Source organism: Podarcis gaigeae (assembly GCF_964106915.1).
Source record: "Podarcis gaigeae genome assembly, chromosome: 10".
Lineage (NCBI taxonomy): Eukaryota > Metazoa > Chordata > Lepidosauria > Squamata > Lacertidae > Podarcis > Podarcis gaigeae.
The window spans coordinates 49,028,712-49,054,502 of NC_139686.1; the positions used below are offsets into that span (position 1 = coordinate 49,028,712).

The 25,791-nt window shown below is 42.9% G+C and overlaps 1 protein-coding gene across 4 annotated transcripts in view; it reads right to left on the reverse strand.

Annotated features, from left to right (window-relative positions):
* TMEM117 (transmembrane protein 117) overlaps positions 1 to 25,791 on the reverse strand; it is a 208,887-nt gene that overhangs the window by 43,201 nt on the left and 139,895 nt on the right. For all 4 annotated transcript variants that reach the window (XM_083699329.1, XM_083699328.1, XM_083699327.1 and 1 more), the window contains exon 6: positions 4,040 to 4,199. In XM_083699329.1, the coding sequence (XP_083555455.1) occupies positions 4,040 to 4,199 (160 nt within the window). The remainder of the gene's footprint in view (positions 1 to 4,039; positions 4,200 to 25,791) is intronic.

Genomic DNA, 25,791 nt, shown 5'->3' on the forward strand with positions numbered 1-25,791 from the left:
GGCATAGGGGAAAGTATGAGGATATCACAACTATACAGGAGGGTCTGACAAATTTGGAAAGATTCATACAGTTGAACTCTCATGTGGATGCAATATTTACATACACTGCCTAGTGAAGTGATCTTGCACGAGTGCAAAACAGGTCCTATACGTGTGTATATGCTGGGGGCTCAGTATCATCCTGGCCTCCAAAACCTCACCCCCCCAACTTTTGGTCCATTGCCTTGCATGATGGGATATGATGCATTTCAAAAATGTTGCTGCGATGGCGCCAGTCATAGTTGCACTGTACTGAGTTGAAAAGCGAGATGAATAATGGGCTGAAATAAACACCAAATCCTAACCATTTCAGCGGGGATTCAATATAACAATCCCCCCCCCCCCAATGCTGAGAATGACTTTTGCACACTAGGGGTTGGATTCAAACTTAGTCATCCTTAGAGTAGACCCACTGATTTAAATCTGGATCCAATTCTAGATGACTGGTACTTACAGCTGAGTGAAAATGGCCTCCCATAATCCCCCATGCTATTTTGGGCAGTGAAATTGGGTTGAGGACAATTCGCCAAACATTATCCAGGGGAGAACTGAAATTGTCCAATAGTTTAGGAACAGCTTAACAAAGGAAATTTTCAATAATGGGTTGTTGTTTTTTTTGAGAGGATATGGATCACTTTAATGTTGAATTAAACTCTGGGTGACAGCCAACACTTATTGCCAAGGAGACCCACTGAAATCAATTGACTTAAATAATTTGATTCTGTTACTTAATTGCTTTAAGTGACTGTATTCTGAGGGTGGCTAATTCTGGATATCATCCTCTATGATTATTAGTTCATGTTGGCGGATTAAGGAAGCAGAGGACTGAGAGGACTAGGGACCAAGCTCATGGCTTCCGTTAGTAATATTAAACTAATATTGAGCAATATTAAGACTGGATCAACAGCCTCATTAGTTCAAAAATATTGCTTTTCAAAAAAAATCTGTTCGGAAATTATTTACTGTGAAACTGTGGCTCAGTCCTGTTCTGTTTCTATTACTAAAGTTAGTTGCAGATAAAGTAGTAACAATTTGGAGGAAATCACAGGAAAGGGTGTGCAGCAAGAGTAGCCAATACAGTGCCCTCCAGATGTTGGACTACAACTCCCATCAGCCCTGGCGGGATGCTGATTATTCAGGGATGATGGGAGTTGTAGTCCATATGATAGCCACCACATTGGCTTCTCCTGTTATATAAGATTAAATAATACACAAGTGGAAAGTAACATTCTCAGTACAACTGAACCAAATTTATATGAGCATTTAGGGCACTTCTGGTTGGTCCTTAGTTTGGTTAGAAGGCCTTTACTGCAATTATTATTATTTCAACCTGTAATTTAATACCAGCCTGAGTCGGCCTAACTTTACTGCAATGGCAATTTGCAGGTAGCGGAGCCACCTTGTAAATAAGATGAGTCACCTCCGTTGTGTGCATCCTGGATAAATATCTTTAAATAAATAACAACTCTGCTGTGCAAACATCATTCAAAAATGCAATTAAACTTAAGACTTACTCTGCACAGTAATATATATATATATATGAGGGAGCACTGAAGCCAAGGATTTTCAAATGAAGTTTCCCTCTTAGCTCGATACCCTCAAGGTCATATTGTGGTGACTTCATTTTTCATAGTCAAAGGAATGATTTAGTAATAATGGTGGCAGCATCCTGTGCCTTCAGTGTAATGATATTCAGTGTTGCATAGGATAATGTAGGGGCTATTCGTATTCATGTTTCTCATTGTGGCCACACAAAGTGGATCCATTTGTTAGAAGCTCTCTTGCATCTTATTAAACACAATGTGAAGAGTGGGTTGGGGAAGCAAAACAAAAGTGGAAGGAAAACTGCATCACGTTGTAAAAGAGACGGTCACACTTTCATAGTTTCCCCCATTAAACCAAAGTTCAGAGGCATACTATTAAGCCAGGTTTCTGCCTACTGGAACCAGCCATTACATCACATATTGCTTTGGCATTCTCAGTAGAACTGCACTGAAGGATAGAAGCACAGGATGGTTGGGAGAAAAAAGGCCAACTCAGTCTTTGCCCTCCAGGTGTCTTGGACCAGCCAGCAGGTGCTGGGAGTTGTAGTTCAAAACATTTGAAGGGAAACCACATTGGCAAGGGCTGGTCTAACCAGTGGTGTACTGGGGGCACAGAGCTGGGCTCCACTGAACATGGCATCTCCATGTGAACTAGGAAGTGACATCTCCAGACAACCAAACAACACTTTTCTTATCTCTGCAGCTGCGATCTCTTGGGTGATGTGGAGACTGCTGGGCAGTTGAATGTGCATGAGTACTCTATCCATCGCCCTCCCTCTCAACTTCCTCCACATGGCCCTGGGCACTGGCAACACACACTATGCTAACCCTCTGAACCATTCACACAGCTGCCACCTACAGAACAACCTACTCAATCCAGACCACAAATGGTGAGTAGAACGAGATTGTAGATGGCTTAGACATATTCCACTATGAAGAAAAACAAGGAAGAAACAGTTTCCCCACCAGTTTTCCTGGCTACAAGATCACGAGGTTAATGAGAGAAGATCTTATGGCTGACACTTGTTCTGATACACTGCCAGCAGCAGCTGCCACATCCACACTGTGCTAAGTTCCCTATGCCTTGCCCCTTCTCCCCTTGGCAGCAATGCTCACCATCAGGAAGTCAAGTGAGCAACACAACCCTGCCTTCACCAACCCACCAATCTCTGCCAACTACATTGATTCTAAGGCCACCATGGTTAGAAGCAAAGTGGTAGATATACCATGGGCCTCCTCATGTGGTTGACTCCATCCCCCACAAACACCAGTCAGAAGGGCCAATGATCAGGGATGGTGGGAGATGTTGTTCAACAACATCTTGAGGGCACTACATTGGCAAAGGTAAAGGTAAAGGGACCCCTGACAATTAGGTCCAGTCGCAGACGACGGGTTGTGGTGCTCATCTCACTTTATTGGCTGAGGGAGCAAGCGTACAGCTTCTGGATCATGTGGCCAGCATGACTAAGCCACTTCTGGCAAACCAGAGCAGCACATGGAAACGCCGTTTACCTTCCCGTCGGAGCGGTACCTATTTATCTACTTGCACTTTGACATGCTTTCAAACTGCTAGGTTGGCAGGAGCGGGGACCGAGCAACAGGAGCTCACCCCATTGTGGGGATTCAAACCACTGACCTTCTGATCGGCAAGTCCTAGGCTCTGTGGTTTAACCCACAGCACCACCCGTGTCCCTCTACATTGGCAAACTCTACTCTAAATAGTCAGTGACAAAAAAGTCAATTGAAACCAAAGAAAATTCTTACTTTGTCTGCCAGAGCCCTATGTGTGTATGTGTGTCTGTGTGTGAATATTCAAATGGTGGCAGAGTTGAAAGGCCACATGAAGACATTTTTGCTCTTCTCTTGTGCAGGACTCCCAATGTAGCAGTGAAATTTGAAAGAGCAAGCCTGGATGGTCTACAAAGAAACTATCTCCTTAGAAACACTGGTTGGTAGGAAGAAATCTGACACAACAAGTTGCCGCTAGACTGGGTGAGAATTTGCTGGCACAAAGGGGGGAAAGACTGCCTGTTGAGAACGGTTGTTAATTCCACATAACCACAGATTGTACATTGATAGTTTTGTAAACCTTGCCTCGGTATGTTATTGCATCCTCACAATGGAGGCCTTTTTATCACAAACAACTTCCCTTTTATTTCCTCCTTTTCTTCCATTCCATTTTGGCAAACGGCAACTGCCCATTTCTACAGTCACAAAACCCTGGCAAAACAAAGCTGGCAATAATCAGCTTTTTTTTAATAAACAAAAACCAAGTAGCTTTTAAAGCCTCCAAGGCCAGAGAACACTGATGTAATGCAAACCTATTAATAGCGGCTGTGAAACAAACATTTATTTGACTTTATAAAGCCTTGGCAGAACAGCAGAGGCTGGAGTGGGGGGACTCTAGCAAGAAAGCAACTTCAGCACTCCCTGGAAGAAATATTGAGACAATGTACCTGCATGACAATCAGAAGGTCAAACACTAAGATGAAGGAAGCCAAGAAGGCCCGCGAAACCTCGTCGCTTGGCAGGAATCCACGGTTCAGCTTGTCCCAGCTGATCCAGTCAGTTGTGATGATGAGCACAACCACTGAGGTCAAAGTAAACAGAACTGTCCTGAATGGGGAAAGCAGAAAAGAGGCCATCAAATCACAGGGTGTGTGTGTGCCTGCAGAGGACAGGTGGAATTTCAAGGTTGCTTTTATCTATCTTGCAAATGCTTTTAAAGGATGATGTTTTTATCCACTAGAAATTGCTGGTTGACCTTCTTTTAAAACAGGGGCAGGGAATCTCTCATATCTACACACACACACACTTTTTAAATTAAATTTTCTGTTTTACAATTTAGAATGTTTATTTAAACATCCTTAAAATGTCAGTGACTTCCCTTCTTCTCTTTCCATGGTTCATTTTGCATAATATAAATCCCTGCATATTTTACATAAACTAAACCCTTTGCTATTCCATTGTTACATCCATCAAAACTTATTTACACTGTTGAATTTATCTTAATGATGCCAATGTTTTCAAGTGTACGAAATCCCCCCCCATATATTCAATAAACATTTTCCAATCTTCTTTAAACGTATGTTGTTCTTGTTCTCTTATTCTATATTTTAGGTCTGCAAGCTGCACATATTCCATCAGTTTAAGTATCCATTCTTCTTTAATTGGGATTTCGCTTGTTTCCCATTTTTGGGCTAACAAAACATGGGCTGCAGTGATGGCATACATAAATAACCTTTTTTGACACCTGGGGATTTCCGTCTGAATTATTCCCAACAAAAAGGACTCTGGTTTTCTTTAAAGTGCTTTGAAACTTTTCTTTTTCAATTCATTATGGATTATTTCCCAACACCCTTTCACCCATTTACAGGTCCACCACATATGAAAGAAAAGGGTGGGGAATCTCAAGTCTGTGGGCCAAGTGTGGCCCTCCAGGCATCTCTGTCTGACCCTTGGAATTGTATCCAAGACACACTCCCTCGATCAACCTCATACTATCAACCCTTCACATCCACTATCCTGGGAATCTTGGGAGCTGTAGTTTACCCCCACAGAACTACAATTCTCAGCACCCTCAACTAACTGTGGTTTCCATGATTCTTTGGGGGAAGGTTGTTGTTGTTGTTGTTGTTTCAATTTATATCCCCACCCTTTCTCAAAAGATCCCTGGGTGGTGTACGGCATTAAAAACACATTACAGAATGTCAATGATAAAACAGAATGAAAAACAGAATGAAAAGCATACAGTGGTACCTCGGGTTACATATGCTTCAGGTTACATATGCTTCAGGTTACAGACTCCGCTAACTTTGCTTCAGGATGAGAACAGAAATTGTGCTCCAGCGGCGCAGTGGCAGTGGGAGGCCCCATTAGCTAAAGTGGTGCTTCAGGTTAAGAACAGTTTCAGGTTAAGAACGGACCTCTGGAATGAATTAAGTACTTAACCTGAGGTACCACTGTACTGACATGCACTTTCAAAGTACTGTGTGCATGTGAAGATCACCAACTTTCATTGAACAAAAGCTGGAAAGTATGCCACAACCCTTTGGAGCTTCAACTATTTAGGAAGTCCAAAAAAACCTTACAAAGTTATAGGCATTAAAGGCTAAAACCACTGCGCTACTACTTCCTCCACACTATTAATCAGTTGTAAACATATTCATTTCAAAAAATCAAATTACAGAGATACTTAATTTAACAAATGAAACCCAGGGTTATTGGGGGGGAAACAACATTATTTACGCAGTTCACATCATTTTGCCACACAATGGCTTGCTTTGGGCTGTCTCTGCATAATAGCTGTGAATCCCTCTTCACAATGCACTTTAGAATGTTTGAGACAGTGGAAGAGAAAACAATAATTCTGGATGTCAATGCACATGTGCTATTACAGAGCAGATAAATGCCTGGGCATATGCATAAATAGAATGTCAGCAAGTCAATATTTGCTTCTGCCTCCAATTGGCCCTCTCACAATTGTTCTAAGGCGTTTCCCCCCTCATTAATTTCTTTCTCTGAGAGGGGAAAAGGAGAAAACACTGAGGATGTTTTCTTCGATGTTTGCACAGATGACCAGTGCTCAGTGCTCCTGAAAATCAATGTGCCAAAGAACCCACGCAAGTGCAGATGCTGACAGAGGCTAAACAAAGCAAACAGCAATATGGTCATGTATGCCTAGAGACTACATTTTGACTGTGTGCAGGAATCAAATACAAAACAAAGCAGAATAATATAAAGCACCGCTACAGCATGTGTCATATCCTCTTAACATTTCTCCGGTGAAAATAGGTACGTCCTAAGGAAAAGCGGAACAGCCCAGGATCAAATCGGAAACCGGAACTGCTTCTGTAAATCTGGGACTGTCGTTGGAGAATAGGCAAACTTGGAGGGTCTGCTTGCCTGCGAAAAGTCACCCAGGTTCAATTCCTGGCAGCTTGAGGTAGGAATGGAAATTGAAAACTTGGAGAGGATAGTTAATGTACACAATGCTAAGCTTGTGGACTAAAGGCCTCACTTGGTCTAAGGCAAATTGCTATGGGCAGTATCCAGTGAAGTACTTCTGCTAGTGCAGGATTTGCACTTGTGCAATGGAACCGCTTCCTTTCTTCTTCTGGTACACCTCCATGTCCTCCCCAAATTTGATCCTGACACACAAGGAGAGGAAAAGGAGGGGAATTTTCACTGTGCAGCCAAAAATCCTTGCACCAGCAGAAGTAATTAATTGGATTCTACTCTCTATGTTTGAGTCATGATATGCATGTTTTCTAGTAACACCTGGAAGCTCTAATCACCTGGGGTCACTCTGACCACTTTGTTACTTTTCATGCAAAACATATATGCCATGTTTGAAGGAAGGTTGCTGGCAAATCATCCATGCAGAACTATTCATTCTTTTATGTGCATCTCACTTAAATCTTTGGAGATTCTCCAGTTACTGTTCTGATATGAATGCATGGTATACGCAGAGTCAGTAATGTTGTTGCTTGAACTGTCTTTTGAAATTTAAAATAGAAATAGAAATTATCCAGCAAAAATGTACATGGAAGGGTTGCAATAGGAGACAAACAATATAGCGCTTATGCAAATAATGCCACCATGTAGATATTTCATTGAATATATAAAAATGTCACTGTATTGTTAGAAGGCAATTTCTCTGTTTTTCAAAGAGATTGAGATTGGCTCTGAGAATTTTGTCTAGAAAACTGGATAAAGGAGGCTGGAGACTTCCAAATATTGACATTGCATTTCAGCCTTGCCAATTATGCAATATTATCTGGGAAGCTAGAAAGTACTCAATTAAAATAGAACCCTGTGGTCTTTACCATTTGAAGATACACCTACTTCTTTTCTTAAAAAAACCCAAAAAACAACCACAATCCATTTATGCTCTCCACATTTCAGCTTTGGCATAAATGGCAGTGGAGGCTATCACTTGTATGTTCCCCTTTGATTCCTAGTGACAGGAGTCTTATTGATGGGTCAGAGAGCTGGGTCTCCCAGGCTGATTATAAAGCTCCCTCAGGCTCAGACAGGTACAGGAGGACCTCCAGGTAACATGGTCCCAAACCACTTAAGAGATTTAAAGGTGAAGTCCAGCACTTTAAACTGGGCTCAACAACAAATTGGCAGCCCATGTAAATAGAACATAATTGGTGCAATATCCTTTTATCATTTGAGCACTCTTGTTGCCATCTGGAGGAGCTAGCAAACAGCACAGATGTCATTGAAAGACCTTTGAAGAAGGCAGATATCATCCTATCTCCTGCTTACAAGAATTTTTATCCAGCTAAATTTAGCATTTTCTCCAAAGCCTAATGCAACCCTCCTGTCTCTGCCAAAATCTTCGTACTAGAGCTTTGATGATCTGTTCAAATCAAGAGACAAGATGAAAGCCCCAGTTTGACTAGTTTCCTCGTTTTAAGTATGACGTCTCAGTTTTGTTTTTAGCCATAGGAACGGAGTGTATGCTGTATTATGTTTTTCATATCCCCCAAAACTTGGAAATGTACGTTTCCCCCTCTTAGTATGGTGGCTAAACTTTATTATTCAAAAAAATTGCAGGAGCAGAAATGGCCATCTAATCCAAAAATAGATGTGCCTATACACAGGTTTTCTTGTTGTTGTCTGCACAATGCCTACATGTATTTGACCTTATTGAGCTATGTATACTTATTCATATAAGAAAATCTAAGTAATTGCTCTGCTAACCACACATATATCACATTTAAAACAGAGAAACATAATTAGGGTTATTACAAAAAGTGAAAATCTGGGCACAAAAGTTGTTGAGTTTTTTTGAGAGAGGGGTGTGGGTTTTTACAAAAAACAACAACCCCAAAAATCGTTTTTTTTAAAAAATAAATTCACCAAAAAATCAACACTTCCGACATTTCCCCCAATTTTTGGAATTTCCGACCAGATGCTATTTCCGATGGATGAATGCTGGATATGTCCAGGAAATTCCAGAAGTATGACCCTAAACATAGTCAACTTTCCATCTTAATATATGTGCATGGACATAGATGCATGGACACAGATATCTGGTTCTGTGGCATGGTAAGCCAAACTACCGGGATTGTGCCAAAAAGCTGTCTCCTGGATGTTAGTTTTGTGGTCCAATCAACATCAGCGATCACCATGCAAAACCCTGGCCAATGCACTAAAACCTATTGGTTCTCAATTCTGGTTCTAATTTTGCTCAGTAGCTTCCCAGTAGACTAGGGAGTAAAGCTTACACAATAAAAAACAAAGACTCTCAATTTTAACCAAAAACGAAGCACCCAGTTTATTAATATACAAAGCTTAATAGAATTAAATGATATGAACATGATAGTAGTTTACTTCCACTTTGCTCCTCCCTTTAATTCAGTGAGGCGTGGCAGCTAAGCCAATGTATGTCTTAGTGTGCTGTCTGAATCTGGACTCATGGTTAAGTTCTCTTCTCCTTAAGCACAAGTTCTAACCAAGAGCACACCTTGGCTTGGTTCATGGTAAAGGAGGAGACAGTTTAACCATGAGACTGGGTTAGGATTACAAACTAAGACTAACTTTAGTTTAGCTGCCACATCACAGCTACAAAGACCCAGGAGAATTTGTGTGTTCACACTAAAGTATGCCTTGACTTAGCAATACGTGAAAACAAGCTCCAAAGAATAACGTGTTTATGGATTAAGAGGGAAACATAGGCAAATAAGTGTACAATGCCACTGAGAATTTTAATATGAAAACTATAGAATTAGTGTAGGGCTGTGCACTTGATTAAATATTTCTCATTGGATTAACTATCAAGCAAAGGTGATGTTCAGTGAAGCAAACTTTGTCACATACTTCCTTTTTCTAAACCAGAACCCAAGCACACAGTGGGTTGCTGTACACCTCATTCCTATTGTGGGATCTTTGCTTACCCTTCATGGAACCATTTCCCAGGTCCTGGGTTAGGAAAGGGGTACACAGAGTTCAACTGTTAGCTCCTTCTGTCATCTCCTCTGACATCAATTACCTTCTGGAAAACTGAGAAGCTTCTCTAGCCTTACTTCTTCTCTGTTGGGAGGAGCAGAGGAAGAAGCACAATTTCTGTTCTCATCCTGAAGCAAAGTTCTTAACCTGAAGCACTATTTCTGGGTTAGCGGAGTCTGTAACCTGAAGCGTATGTAACCCGAGGTACCATTGTACTGGCTACAAGGGCACTCTATTCATGGGAAAGGAGCCTAATCCAGGTCTGTTCAGCTGCTGCAGCAAAAAAAAAAAAGGGGGGGGAATGATTGCCCTCACCTTTGGCCCTGGCCCAGAGAGAGCCAGCAAGACTGCTGATATGGTGAAGAATCTCCTACTTCATGCCTCCCTAGACCCTCTTAGGACTGCTTAACCCACAAAGCAAAGCCATTTTTAAAATAATTTCTGTTTCATTCCTTATAACACAACACAGCCCAAATAGCTTTTGAAGATAAACAAATGTGCCCTTCAAGCTCATCCCCATCAATTAATCAAAGTCAATTCACCAATCAATTAAATCCATTAAAGTCAACAGCCCCCAAATTAATATATCACACACTTCTGTCTCACTGGAAAAAAAATATTATACATTCATGTTGAATACAATATCTGCATGGTAGCAATTTATCATGCACAGTCTTTCATAACCACGTTGGAAGCTTTAAATAGTGCACTGTGGAAATAAAAGCTTGTGTAAGGCCAGGTTTGATGTTGCTGTTCTCGATACTTAGAAAACGTTTTGCAAGCCGGAGAAAAGAACTTTTGCCTTTCATGTTTTCATTCCAGAACTAGAACCGACTCCAATGAACAATTTTGCAGCAAACAATAACCGCTGAGCACAATGTGCTACAACTTGTCGTGTCCAAATGCCACCGTCTATTCTTTTGCCCGTTTTATCCCTCGTTCCTTTGACACATTTTTCACCTTCATTTGATTATCTGTTCTCTTGGTGAAAACTCAGATGCATACAAACCTCTCCTGATCCGAGTGGCTTCTTTTCAATTAAAAGAGCCAAGGTGCGCACATTTATCTGCATACGTGGGTTGGCTCCCTTCATTGGAATGAAAGGGGACCCCTGCAGGCGCATCTGAATGCACATTGATTTCTGGATTACACTGTTTGCTTGGTAGCAAAACTACTGACTGTACAGAGGAAGCCTGAGCATATTTACTCAGATTGCAAGTCAAACTGAGTTCAGTAAGACTTGGTAAAACGTGTTTAGGAGGCTGCAATCCTATGCACACTTAGGTAAAGGTAAAGGGACCCCTGACCATTAGGTCCAGTCATGACCGACTCTGGGGTTGCGGCGCTCATCTCGCTTTATTGGCCAAGGGAGCCGGCATACAGCTTCCGGGTCATGTGGCCTGCATGACTAAGCCACTTCTGGCGAACCAGAGCAGTGCACGGAAATGCCCTTTACCTTCCCGCCAGAGCGGTACCTATTTATCTACTTGCACTTTGACGTGCTTTGGAACTGCTAGGTTGGCAGGAGCTGGGACCGAGCAACGGGAGCTCACCCTGTTGCGGGGATTTGAACTGCTGACCTTCTGATCAGCAAGTCCTAGGCTCTGTGGTTTAATAATAATAATAAATCTTATTTATATCCCGCCCTCCCCAGCCAAAGCCGGGCTCAGGACGGCAAACAACAACAGTGCAACATTATAAAAACATTATAAAAAATAATTAAAATCAAAATTGATGGCAACCATAAACTAAAGTTTTGTAAAGATTGCCAAAGGAGGGAGTCGGGCTGCGCCCTGACCAAAGGCCTGGTGGAACAGCTCTGTCTTGCAGGCCCTGCGGAAAGATGTCAAGTCCTGCAGGGCCCTTGTCTCTTGTGACAGAGCGTTCCACCAGGTTGGAGCCGCAGCCGAAAAAGCCCTGGGTCTAGTTGAGGCCTGCCTAACCTCTCTGTGGCCTGGGACCTTCAAGATGTTTTTATTTGAAGACCGTAAGTTCCTCTGTGGGGCATACCAGGAGAGGTGGTCCCGTAGGTACGAGGGTCCTAGGCCGTATAGGGCTTTGAAGGTTAAAACCAGCACCTTAAACATGATCCTGTACTCCACCGGGAGCCAGTGCAGCAGGTATAGCACCGGATGAATGTGATCTCACAGCGAAGACCCCGTAAGGAGTCTCGCTGCGGCATTCTGCACCTGCTGAAGTTTCTGGGTCAGTCTCAAGGGCAGCCCCACGTAGAGCGAGTTACAATAATCCAGTCTGGAGGTGACCGTCGCATGGATCACAGTGGCTAGGTCAGGGCGAGAGAGGTGAGGAGCCAACTGCTTAGCTTGGCGGAGATGAAAAAATGCCGCCTTTGTTATAGCTGTAATCTGCGCCTCCATGGAGAGGGAGGTATCGAAGATTACACCCAAACTCTTAACAGACGGTGCTGGCACTAATTGCACCCCCGCAAGAGATGGGAGTTGCCCCCTCAATCCCATATCGTCCCGTCCCAGCCAGAGGACCTCTGTCTTCGAAGGATTTAACTTCAACTGGCTCCCACGTAACCATCTAGCCACAGCTTCCAAGCATCTGATCAGTGTGTCTGGGGCCGAGTCAGGATGGCCATCCATCAACAGATAGAGTTGGGTGTCATCAGCATACTGATGGCAGCCCAGCCCAAAACTCCAAACAAGCTGGGCGAGGGGGCGCATAAAGATGTTAAAAAGCATCGGGGAGTGTATCACACCCTGGGGCATTCCACAGACCAAGGAGTGGCAGGATGACAATTCCCCCCCCCCAAGCGCCACCCTCTGTCCCCGACCAGAGAGAAACGAGCGCAGCCATTGAAGGACTGTGCCCTGGATCCCCACATCAGCAAGGCGGTGGTCCAGGAGTTCATGATCGACCATGTCGAAGGCTGCTGACAGGTCTAGAAGAATCAGCAGCCCCGACCCACCTTGATCCAGCTGCCTGCGGAGATCATCTGTTAGGGCGACCAGAGCTGTCTCGGTCCCATGACCAGCGCGGAAGCCATACTGGAATGGATCCAGAGCCGATGTTTCATCCAGAAACCTACCAAGCTGTTCAGCAACCGCTCTCTCAATCACCTTACCCAGGAATGGAAGATTCGAAACTGGGCGGTAATTGGATAGATCTAAGGGATCTAATGTTTTCTTTAAAAGCGGGCGCACCACTGCCTCCTTCAATTCCCCTGGGAATGTCCCAGTGCCAAGGGACAAATTGATGATATCCCCCAGGGGGGCCCGCACCTCGTCTGGACACACTCTAATCAGCCAGGACAGGCACGGGTCGAGAGGACAAGTGGTGGGCTTTCCAGCTCGGAGGAGTCTGTCCACATCGGCTGGGGATATCCGGTCAAAGTGGTCCAATACTGGACCCGAGGACAGTCGAGGGGCCTCCAGTTCCTTTATTGTATCCAATTTGGCAGGGAGTTCATGGTGGAGCAACAGGACCTTCTCCGCAAAAAAGCTCGCAAATGCCTCACAGCTGTGTGTCAAATTGTTATTTAAATTTGGCTGTCCTTCGAGGGACGTTAAAGACCGAATTATACTAAATAATTGTGCCGGGCGAGAGCTAGCGGATGCAATGGAGGCCGAGAAGTAGGACTTCTTAGCGGCCTTCACTGCCATCTCATAGGTTTTCATAAAAACCCTATAAGATGTTCTTGAAGCTCCGTCACGGGCACCCTGCCATACTCGCTCTAGCCGTTTGAGGTCCCGCTTCATTTTCCGGAGCTCCTTGGTAAACCAGGGAGCCCGGTTTCTGCGGGGTCGCAGAGGGCTCTTAGGTGCAATCTCATTGATGGCTGCCAGGAGCTGGGTATTTCAACCCTCAACAAGCTCAGTCAATGAGTCGCCAGGGGGAGAAAGGTCCCGCAAGGCTTGACGGAATCTATCAGGGTCCATCAGCCTCTGCGGGTGAGCCCAAATCGGCTCGCCACCTAAGCAGGGTGGGGGTGGAACGTCAATCCTGGCTTTCAGAGCGTAGTGATCAGACCATGGCACCTTCATCGAAGGAAACATGATCACATCTATACCGACGCCAAAGATCAAATCCAGCGTGTGGCCTGCTTGATGTGTGGGGCCCGAAACAAACTGGGAGAGCCCTAGTGTCGCCATGGAAGACACCAGGTCCAGAGCCTGTGAGGAGGGAGTGGCATCAGCATGGATGTTGAAGTCCCCCAATACCAATAGGTTAGGGAACTCCAAGGCCCAGCCGGCCACCGCCTCCAGCAGGCCTGACAGGGTGGCTGCTGGTGCGCTAGGTGGCCAGTACACCAGCCAGACAGCCAAGCTCACCTCGGAGCCCCACACTAGGTTTAACCCACAGCGCCACCCGCGTCCCTCCTATGTCCACTTACCTGCATCCAATGGGACTCACACCTGAGTACACACATGTATCAAATTACAACGTGGATTGGGGGCTGTGAACAGATACAATATTTTGAGCAGAAAGCCTTATAGCGGATCTCCACTCGTAGTCTTTGGTCAGAGTTCATTCTTCCTCAACCTGGTGCCCTACATATTGGATGCTTCTCACACACATCTGGTTGGTCCAGGATGCTGGAGTAGATGGACCATTGGTACAGGATGTGAGTGTAGGATGCTAGGCTAGATGGCCATTGGCCTGATCCAGTAGGCTCTTCTTATGTTCTTATGCTCTTAAATGTTGCTACAGGACCCGTCCACCTTAGCCTGCCTGCATGGCCAATGCCAGGGGATGATGGGAGTTGTAGACGTAAACATCTGGATCGCATCAGGACAGAGAAGGCTCTATTACATGTACAGAGAACTAGGCTCAGTAACAACCACTTCTTCCTGTTCCCTGTTGAAATTGGCTGTGCAGAGTGAGAAATGGGTTGGTCCTTATGATGGTCACAAAGGCACATCTCTTTGCCCCCACTCTCCCCCTCTGCTCAGAAGCAAAGAAAATAAAAAAAAAGAACGAAAAAGGAAAAAACCCTTCGAAAAATCTATCTGGGGCTCCCTTAGCCACAGACATTCTGCTGTAAGGCAGCAGGTTTTAATTGCCATCTTAGATTAGATGGTCTTAAAGAAAGACAATGATTAGTGTTGCCCATTCCAATGAATAGTTTCTCCATTAACTTTTCGCAAGCATTCTGTATCCATGGCAGCAACAACTCATTCCTTTCTCTTCTGCTAGATTGAGGGGAATGCATTTTAATTAATTAATTAATCAATTAATGAATTAATTTCAGACTTGTATAAATTGCATATATAAATACCCCATCCAACGCACCACCATTCAATTACAATCTATTCATCTTAATCACATATACCCATTTACTATCCTTATTATAAATTACCCATAAAAAATAATTATCCTTTATTCTTACCTCTTTATGTAACCCAATAATTGAAGGAACTTTGCATCAAATGAGCTCACAATAAATACTTCAATTTTAATTATTTGGAAATGTAGTCTAATTCATTGCTCCTAGAAAAGAGCCTTTACTACAATAATTAAAGAAATTCTCCAAGAATTCTAATAATGTGGTGCAGAATGAGGAAAGACATTGTCAAGAATGTAACCTTAAATCGGAAGCGGGTGGGGAATACAGAGGCCAGTGTAGTGGTGCCAGTTTTCAAAAATTATTTATTATTTTCATTTATTCTCATACTCGTGGTCATCTAAGACACACATGCTCTGTAGAGATCTCTAACCAGATAGCTAGTCTAAAAGCAGAGAGGGATGGTGGAACAGGGTAATATTGAATGGCTTTCAGGGACTGGCTGGATGAGAAATGCTGGAAGCTGCTGAACCAAAAGCCTCCCAGGTAAGCCCAGAGGATTTCAATCCTGGCTCCTGGTGGTGGGAAACCAGCCACACCCCAGAAGAGGGGAAGAGTTGGGAAGTACTGGAGGCTGGGAGCTTGAAGGATGATGAAGAGGAAGAAACTGGCAGGTGCCCCAACACAGGGAATGAGACTTGGCAGTTGTACCACAGAGCCACCCTGGCAACCTCTCTGTCAACAGCCTGCAAGACAGCCTGCTGACCCACTCCCAGAATGAGGCATCTATTGTAAATTGCTGAGCAGAGAGCCAGGCAGACACAGAGAGGGTCCCTTGAGGCTTGCCGTAGACAGAGGGAGGGGCCTGATATAGAGGGCTAGGGATTGAAGAGAGAGTTACAAACCAGTCCAGACAACTGCTTCATCTAGACAGGAGCAACCCTTAGAAGTCTCTGTGTGTTCTCTGTTATGCTTCCTTAATAAACCAATTTTATGTTAGCCAAATGGGATCGTCTTCAGAAGGCGGTCCTTCTTGCGCCTGGGCGCCTGGACACACCCCTGACTAAGTAGATTTCATTTCTAGGTCTAAGTTTCATTTCTTTAAATAGGCATCACAGGTCACAGCCAATCAAGAAAGGGGTGGGGGTGGTTAAGGAATATAATAATAATAATAATAATAATAATAATAATAATAATAATAATAATTTATACCCCACCCATCTGGCTGAGTTTCCCCAGCCACTCTGGGAGGCTCCCAATCAAATGTTAAAAACAGTACAGCATTAAATATTAAAAACTTCCCTAAACATATAAGCATCAGTGCAAGAGTGCCCTAGGCACCTTATTGGCACTGCTGAATACCCACCCTCCCATCCTTAGTATAGGTTCTCTGCCTTGCTTTGGACTATGTGTGAGTCGCCTGTCTTGGGACAGGGGCCGGGTAGGAATGTTTATCATTTGGCAAATTGGCACTGGCCACTTGGTTTTTTGCCTACCCCCTTAGCAATCATCACACCTTTCCAGGTTTGGTGGTTAGGCATTGGCTTAATTTTGTGTTTGGAGAGGAGGTGTGGCCATTACCTGCCCCTAAATGATCAAAAGGTATTCCGTTAAAGGAATCTGGGGGTCCCAGATCTTGTCTGAAGTCTGCTTGATGGGCTAGAGACATGCCGGGATCACAGGAACCTCGCGGTAAGCTTCTGTCGGGCAAAACTCCGATGTTGCTGCCCCGATGGGTTTACCTACATAGCCTCTATCAACTGGGGCAGTAGTCCATTCTAGTCTTCAGTCAATGCCTATGCCAATACCACTCACATTTAATTTGCAATCAATAAAGTTGTGGCCTTAATGTTACCCATCAACCTTAATTCTGGGTCCGTGTGTATTATTTCATGGGGGGACTCTCTTTCTCTGATCTGCCAATGACCTGTCCTCCTTGTCGGCTCCCTGACAATGGCTTCTTGAGGTGATGCAGAGTGTTTTTTGTCCTTACTTTACTTTTCACACCATTCCTTCATGCTCAATATATAAATCACCTCTATGCAATGTACAGCAAATTAGAAACACAAACAAAAATATTATTTCTTCAGGGGCAAACACCAATGGCTGTAACTAAGCATAAGCATATGCAACATACTTTTTCTGTTTATTCTTGTTTCCATTTCCTTTCCTATGTTCTTTCCCTGAGGTTGACTTTCAGATTGTAAGACCCTCAGGAGGACAGGGACCTGTCACACTGCGCTCTGTAAATCAGCACAGGTGAAGACTGTTCAAGTTGGACAGCCCCCAACCCCCAACTCAGGCCACATCCTCTGTCCTGTGGGGAAGAACATCAGAAGCAAACTCCTGCTTCAGCAAAGCTGGTTGCTGTTGTTTCAAGTGTGCAGTTTTTAGGGGCTCTGTTTGAAGTTCGTAAATGTTGTCAGCCATTTTGAGGACTGTCCTTGAAATGGAGAATATGAATCTGCTCCATAAACAAACCTCTTGTTCATTCACATAGATGCACATCTAAACGTCTCATTGCCCAGCTTTGATGCTCACTAAGAAAATTGCATCTGCGTGGCAAATTACATCTTAAATCCTGAAAACACGATATAATTTGGTGCAGTTTTTGTAAATGATGGTGTGATGGTGGATAAAGTCTCTCACGAGAACTGCTGAATAAAATGTAAATAAAAATAAAAAGAGAAGAGGCTACTGCTGACTAATGCATTATGTTTTAATTTTTAAACCATAGGTAAAGGTAAAGGCACCCCGGACTGTTAGGTCCAGTTGCAGACAACTCTATAGGCTGAGGGAGCTGGCGTTTGTCCGCAGACAGCAGTACAAGGAAACGCCGTTTACCTTGCTGCTGGAGCGGTATCTATTTATCTACTTGCACTTTGACGTGCTTTCAAACTGCTAGGTTGGCAGGAGCTGGGACCGAGCAACAGGAACTCACCCTGTTGCAGGGATTTGAACCGCTGACCTTCCAATTGGCAAGCCCTAGGCTCAGTGGTTTAGACCACAGCACCACCCGCGTCTCAAAAACCATACATTTAGTTATTTATTTTAATTATTGCATTTATTTATCACCTTTTATTGGTCTTCCCCTCCTCATTTAATCCCCTGTGAAGTAGATTAGGCTGAGAAGCAGTAGCTTTCATATACAGTGGTACCTAGGTACTCAAACAGCTTGGCTCCCAAACAAATCAGCTCCCGGAAGTGAGTGTTCCAGTTTGCTAACGTTTTTTGGAACCCGAACTTCTGACACAGCTTCTGCGGCTTCGAATTGAGTGCAGAAAGGTCCTGCAGCCAATTGGAAGCCATGCCTTGGTTTCCGAACCGTCCTGGGAGTCAAACGGACTCCCAGAATGGATTAAGTTTGAGAACCAAGTTACCACTGTACATATATTTGCACCTGATATACATTTATTGCATTTTCTCCCCTCTTCCATCTGCTTTTAGGGAAGAAATCAAATGCTGTAGCCCAACTAATGACCCATGTTCTGTGTGACAGATTTCATTTCCTAAGGCTCATACCTTTAAGATGGACAGAGTCCATTAATTCAGAGTCAATAGCCGAACACACTGGTGGAAAGATTAGATCTTTACTTGTGGTCTTCTCCCCTTTTATGAATCCTAATATGTGTGAATTCATTTCATTTTCATTTTTATTTGTTAATTGAACTTGAAAATCACTTTGGCACTAAATGACATTCCAGTGAATCTTTGAGTTCTGCTGCATAGTTACTGAAATTAAAAGTTTTGCTGCGGATTTCAAAAGGCCTTCAAAGCTTACAAAAAAAATGAAATGAGTAGGTAATGAGGCATAAAGTAACACATTTTATATCATCAGGTACTATGAAGTACTAAGTTGCATGTCACTTGAGATTAAAATTATAAGCAGCCGAACTAGAGCACTGGGTTTTTGGTGCTGTTAGTTATTACTCAAAATGCCAAATGTCACTTGATCTTATTTTCATTAATATTCATATTAAATTCTAAAAATGATATTTATGTTAATTCAGTGGAGAAACACTTAGAGTATGCATAAAACATAGGTTTATGCAGGGGGGGAAATCAGATTAGGTAAATACATTACACGGTGAAACATTAGATTTTAGAGAGCACCGTATTTTTTTAAGTGTCCTTGAACTTGCCTTGGCCATCATTTGCCCAAATGAAAAGTGTTTATCTATTTCAAACACCAGCTGATTTAAATTAAACTCCTCAGCCTTAAGCTTTAACTTGCAAATACCAGCATTTCCTATCTATGACATAGAGAAACAGCCTATGAAAAGTTCATGGTTCTTGTGAAAAATATTCTCTGTCCTTACCCTAGCATGTGTGGAATGATAACCTGAGCTTTCTGTGAATTATAGGCTTTCTAGAACTCTTTCCCCTGTTCAGCTGCCAAAATGAAACTTAATGACTAAACTCCAGCAGAAAGCAATTTGAAAAATGATTCACAGAGAGAAATATTCAGATTATATTTTAGTAGCCTAGATGAATGATGACTCCAAAGTGTGGAGCAGTTCACCCTAGGAAGGTGTGGTGAACATTACACTGAGGAACTGTGGGATAATTTGACCCATCCTACACTGTCTATCGTTTGCAGAAAATACTGTTTCTTTCTAATCAGTGTAATACAACAAGACGTGAGTTCTACCACTTTGTTCAGCATCAACTGCAGGAAATGGTGGAGCTGATTTTTAATTTTAACAGCCATTTGCTTCAAAAGAGTGGCTCTCTAAGTTCTTAAAAACAGTTTGTTTTTCTTTCTCTTTCCCTTTAACGAAAAGAACGAACATCACTAAGCAAACTGTCCAAATTTGTTCTGCTGTGTTTTCTTAATTATACCTGGAGAGGCTGGAATGATTGTTTCCTTGATCCAGACCATCTCACTAGGACAAAAGGTAACATCTCTAAAGTTAGGTCGTATGTTCTCAGGAGGAACTCTACTCAGAGGCCACAAAGCTGAAAAACAGGATTCCGGGTTGTGTCAAAAGTAAGTCACTATCCTGCTCAAATGACCAAGCAATCTGTTATGGGTGGGGTCAACTTCAGCATTTATTGGGCGCAACTGGGACCCACATCTTTTAGCCCCGTTCTGTTTCTTGCTTATAGCCTCACCTCCAGAAATGGCTATATTTTATGAAGAAAATGTTCAAATGGACTATTCCCCAAATATCAGAAGCTTTCCTTACAACAGTGGTTTTTAACCAGTGTGCCATGGCACCCTGGGGTGCCTTGAATGGTGGTCATGGGAGCTGTGGGCAACATGGCCTCTGTCCCTCTTCCTTCCTACCCTCCCTCCTCTGATGCCCTCTTGTGCCTCTGCCTCCCAAAGGCTTGCACAGCTGTTTGTTGCAGCAGCCCTGCCTACAAGCTCCCCAAACATCTGGGGCTGGCCCCATGGGGCAGTGTGAGGGAGCACCTTTATTTGGGGCAGGGGGCAGCTCAGAGACCAGGGGCAGCAGCAGTGGCTGCACGGAGGACTCCCAAGGTGAGGGAAGAGGAGAGGAGGCTGAGGGAACACTCCACAAGGAAGGGTGTTTGAAAAAGGGCGAGAGGCTACCAGCTCTGCAGGCAAGGGGTGACATAACCGGACTCCTGATTCCCACAAGGCTGCTGCAGAAAGAAGGTAGTTGGTCAAGAGAGCCATGGACTCAGAAAGGTTGAAAAACTCTCCCTTGCAGGCATAATAGGGAAAGAGGTTCCAAAGAAGATGACTAAACTATTTATGCACTTGACAATAGCAGCTAGAATATTGTTGTTGTTGTTTAGTCATTTAGTCATGTCCGACTCTTTGTGACCCCATGGACCACAGCACGCCAGGCACTTCTGTCTTCCACTGCCTCCCGCAGTTTGGTCAGACTCATGTTTGTAGCTTCGAAGACGCTATCCAACCATCTCATCCTCTGTCATCCCCTTCTCCTTGTGCCCTCCATCTTTCCCAACACCAGGGTCTTTTCTAGGGAGTCTTCCTTCTCATGAGGTGGCCAAAGTATTGGAGCCTCAGCTTCAGAATCTGCCCTTCCAGTGAGCACTCAGGGCTGATTTCCTTAAGAATGGATAGGTTTGATCTTCTTGCAGTCCATGGGACTCTCAAGAGTCTCCTCCAGCACCATAATTCAAAAGCATCAGTTCTTCGGCGATCAGCCTTCTCTATGATCCAGCTCTCACTTCCATGCATCACTACTGGGAAAACCATAGCTTTTACTATACGGACCTTTGTTGGCAAGGTGATGTCTCTAGAACCTCCAAACAAGCTAGAACCTCCAAACAAGCTAGAATATTATATATACAGAAATGGAAAGCGCAGGTCACAACGAAGGAAGAGTGGCTTTTGGAAAGTAATGGGCTACACAGAAATGGCAAAGATGGCAGTGAAATTAAGAGATCAAAATGAACTTTTTATAGGAGAATAGAGGCCTTTTGTGGACTGTTTTAAAAAATACTACAGTGGTACCTTGGATTACATACGCTTCAGGTTACAGACACTGCTAACCCAGAAATAGTACCTCAGGTTAAGAACTTTGCTTCAGGATGAGAACAGAAATTGTGCTCCGGCAGTGTGGCAGCAGTGGGAGGCCCCATTAGCTAACGTGGTGCTTCAGGTTAAGAACAGTTTCAGGTTAAGAATGGACCTCCGGAAGAAATTAAGTTCTTAACCCGAGGTACCACTGTATAGTCAAATGAAACAGTGGAAATCCTTTCCTTTGCAATACTCCAAAACCTGCCTAAAAACTTTTTATTGCTAATTTTCTGAAAGTTTTAATAAAACACAGTAAATTAAAGAGCTTTTCACATTCAAATATATTTCATGATATATTAATGGCAGCAGCTGACATTGCCTTCTGGGTCACAGCCTGCAAGAAAGATCTTAGTCCAATGAGCTCCGATAGGAATGCCTTGTAAAAGTTCCACTCCCACTTGCCAATAACCATCTCTAATGAACTGATTGCACAGATGTCCCATTATGCTTAATGTGCTTCCAAAACTAGTTTAATTTAAACTCTGGATTATGGCCTCTTTTCTACAGCCAGTAGAGTGTAAACCTGTTGGCTACAGACAAGATATTAGAGTTTCTTCTCCAATGGGAGAGAGATGTGTTGGAATGTAAAGTGCTGTCTAAAATGTATAAGATATTTCTGGAATGGAGAACAAAGGATGAGGAAGTAAAATCTTCAATGATACATTGGGCAATAGATATTGGTTATAATATAGATATGGAAACGTGTTTTGGTTGTTAGATAACTGTTTGTAAATTTCAAAATCTAAAAATTAAATAAATTTTATAAAACAAAAACCTATGGACTATGCAGAAATGGTGAAACTTACTGGAAAAATAAGAAATCAAGATAACACACTTTTTTTATAAAAGAAAAGAAATGGTTTATTGAATATTTACAAACAAATTGTAAACAGATAAGGACATTAGCAGGATTATTGAAATAACCTGCAGTTTCATAACAGTATATAATTAATGTAGATGAATAAAAGAATATGTTAAGTTAATTTAGAATATGCAGGAAAACGATAAAAATAAATTTAAGGGACCACAGAAAGAGGAGGAAGGAAGTCGAGTTTTGAAATGTTAAAATGGCTGGAAAACTATTGAAATGTATATAACTGAAAATAATAAATACTTTTTAAAAGATATTCGAGTTTCTTTGTCGTATTGGGCATATCAGTTGCAAAATTTATAGGATTTGTTGTATTTTCAATAACAACGAACAGAAACATTAAGAAACTGGAGACTGGGTTTAGAATTTGTGTGATTAGTTTTGAGGTCTTTTTTTTTTTTTGTCTTTTCTGAACTTTGGAGAAAATAGAATTGCCTGGAATATTATTGCTATCATCATCATCATCATCATCATCATCGGTGGGCAGGTCCATACAATACCAGAAGGCCCCTCAAGGGATGTAGTTTACAATATTAAATTCAAAGCACCCTTTCCAGAAAAGATCAGGGGGTGTTGTGGGGGTGGGGGGGGTGTTTACGGGCTTCTGTTGGAGCCAAGATTTGGTATTGGTGAAGCAATATTTTTGCCACTTTTGTGGTTATGTTTTTGTATATATCGTTGCTGGAATTTATTGCGAATTGTAAGGGGAGTGTTACATTTTACTGAATATTCCTTAATGATATGCTTTCATTAACTTATTGGTTATTTTGTTATATTTTATAACGTACAGATTTATGTATTTTTTCATGTTGGGAGCCACTCTAAGCACCGAATGGTGATCTTATGACAACAGAATGTTCCCTGCAAGAAACAAAAGTCTAGGTTATGAAGAGTTTGACCACACCTGAGAAAGGTGAGTCGCTTTTCAGTGAAACAACCGAATGCAGTGAGGAAACCCTCTCTAGATGCAAAGGGTCAAGTGTATTGTCTCCCTCTCCAACTGGCCAAGGACTGCAGAACACAGAGACCTGCTGCGCCAGCAAATTTTGAATTTCAGCTTTTGCTGCAGGGGACCTAACCATCATCAATCATCATTGGGACGGAGCTATGAAGGCAAAACAGCCTTTACAAAATTGGACCCTGGAGTTTAAATCACATTGGCGAGCTTCCTCCCACATCTTTTTTCTCAGGGACAGACCCTTCAGAGTTGGACTCTCAGCCCTTTATCATGACATGCAAGGTACAGGTTTTAATATAACAACACAAGGATCATTATTTTGTACATAGGGTGTGTTTAGGACCTCGGTGCAAGCAGAGCATAAATGCCTTTACCCATTGTAGACACAAGAGAAGGAATCGTTTGAAGCCATTTACAAGAAAGAAACGAACGAAACCACTGGCAATAACAGAACGTTAAATCTACTCCAAGATTGCTAGCGTTTGGGTTTTGCTTTAATAGGAGCCTGAAACTGAGTTTTCAACCACACTTGGCTTTGCTTTACTGTTTACTTTAGATAAATTGCCTTTGCTTCCCCGTGCCACTATCAGTCAGTGGTGCATGTCATTACTGGAGCAGAAACTGTCATTCTGCTAATGGTATCACTAAAATAACACATTAGGATTATATTGTTTTCATATGGGGCATATCCATACATCTCCCACAAGTAATTACATTACCAGCAATCCTCTTAAACTATTGGTTTTGCTCAGATGCTTTGCCAGTAGTACTAAGTCTAATTATTGGAAAATCCCATTACTCGAGGTGTATGAATCAACAACAAAGGAACCAGCTGAACTAACAGGGGTGCCTGAAAGTGTTATTTCCAAGTGGCGAAGATTCCTAATGGTTGGGAGTCTTGTGGGTTTGAGCCATGGACAGGAAAGGGTTGTAAGGTAGGGAGAACAATAAGTGATTTCTAATAAAGGGAAAAGTCTGTGGGCGAGTTCCCTTAGTAACATTTGGAACTATTATCTGATATCGGTGACGTGCTGGAGCCACAGTGTTCTAAACCAAAAATCTATTTCAAGTATCTTTAACATCTGAAATGAAAGGTGCAGAAAAGGAACTGCTGACCTACAGAATAATAGCTGACCCTATTATATTGCTCTGCAAAGAATGGCAATTATCTGGAAATATTATCACTAAAGTTCTGAAGAACTCGTTTCATTTCCGAGGTCTTTTTCTATTGGAGCCTCTGAACTGGATGCTGGTACAAATGCTGCTTTGTGAATCATAAATGCAGCGCTCTGGAAATCATATGCAGTTCTATGCTGATGGCCCAGGACATCAAGCAGAATGAAGGCTTGTTTGCCTTACCACTGACAGCAGTACCAAAGGTTATTTCTGAATCTTCTGGTGGAGAATCCACAGTGTGTCTGAGCATGTTTATGAGATGCATGCAGGTCAATCAATCAATCCAAAGAAGCTTAACCCAGCAAAGACATATTGATGGTAGGTCACCCAGAAATGAGAGAGGGTCCTGCCTTCGACCAGATAGATGGACTATGTGATCACCTCAACTGTATCATCTTCAGGCTCTCATGCAAAGGTTTTTGCTATCACTGTTTACCATAGGAAGCTGCCTTATACTGAATCAGTACATTACACCATCGAGTCCTGCATTGTCTATATTGATCGGCAGTGATTCTCCAGGGCATCAGGCAAAAAGTCCTTTCCAGACCTACCTGAAGATGATGGGGATCAAACAAGGGACCTTGTTCATGTAACAAATGTGCTCTACACTACTGAGTTTTTAGGACCAATCCTAGTTCGGGACTGTGGCATTGCCTTTGCTGGATGAGCTCACAGTCTCCTGGAAGGATAAGACATATGACCCACATGAGATATGGCTCCCCAAAAAGTGTGGTTTTGGGTGCCATGCCCTTAAAAAGTGCGGCCTGAAATCACGTGAGATCATGGTAGCCATTTGGGCTGCTGTCCTCTCGCAAGAAAAAACAGGATGTCCCTTTTTTCACAGGGCAGTTGATGGGTATGGGGTTTGCCACTATTAGGAGTAGCACGGGGAACTAGATGAGCCCTTTTTCTGATCCAGCAGGGTTCTTCTCGTATTCTTATGCCTGAACTGATTTATGAAATTCATCAAATTTTGTTACAGATAGGTAGCCGTGTTGGTCTGCCATAGTCAAAACAAAAAAAATTCCTTCCAGTAGCACCTTAAAGACCAACTAAGTCAGTTCTTGGTATGAGCTTTCGTGTGCATGCACACTTCAGAGTGTATCTGAAGAAGTGTGCATGCACACGAAAGCTCATACCAAGAACTGACTTAGTTGGTCTTTAAGGTGCTACTGGAAGGAATTTTTTTATCAAATTTTGTGTACCAGCTGTCCAAGCTGTTGCTTTTTGCAGTCATTCCTAAACAAAGTCAAATCAGAAGGCCCCAATCATTCTAGGGATTTCCCCTCCTTCTCCTTCAGTTTGACTCAGTTATCTAACACATCAGTTGCATAAACTCACGTGAGACAAACAAACTGATGGCATTCATTCAAGCGGCTCTTCAACTCCAGGCAGGTATTATTTTGACTCTGCTTAATTCACTTCTTACTTGAAAGGGGGCGGATGGGATGTGACCAGCTTGTGATGTGT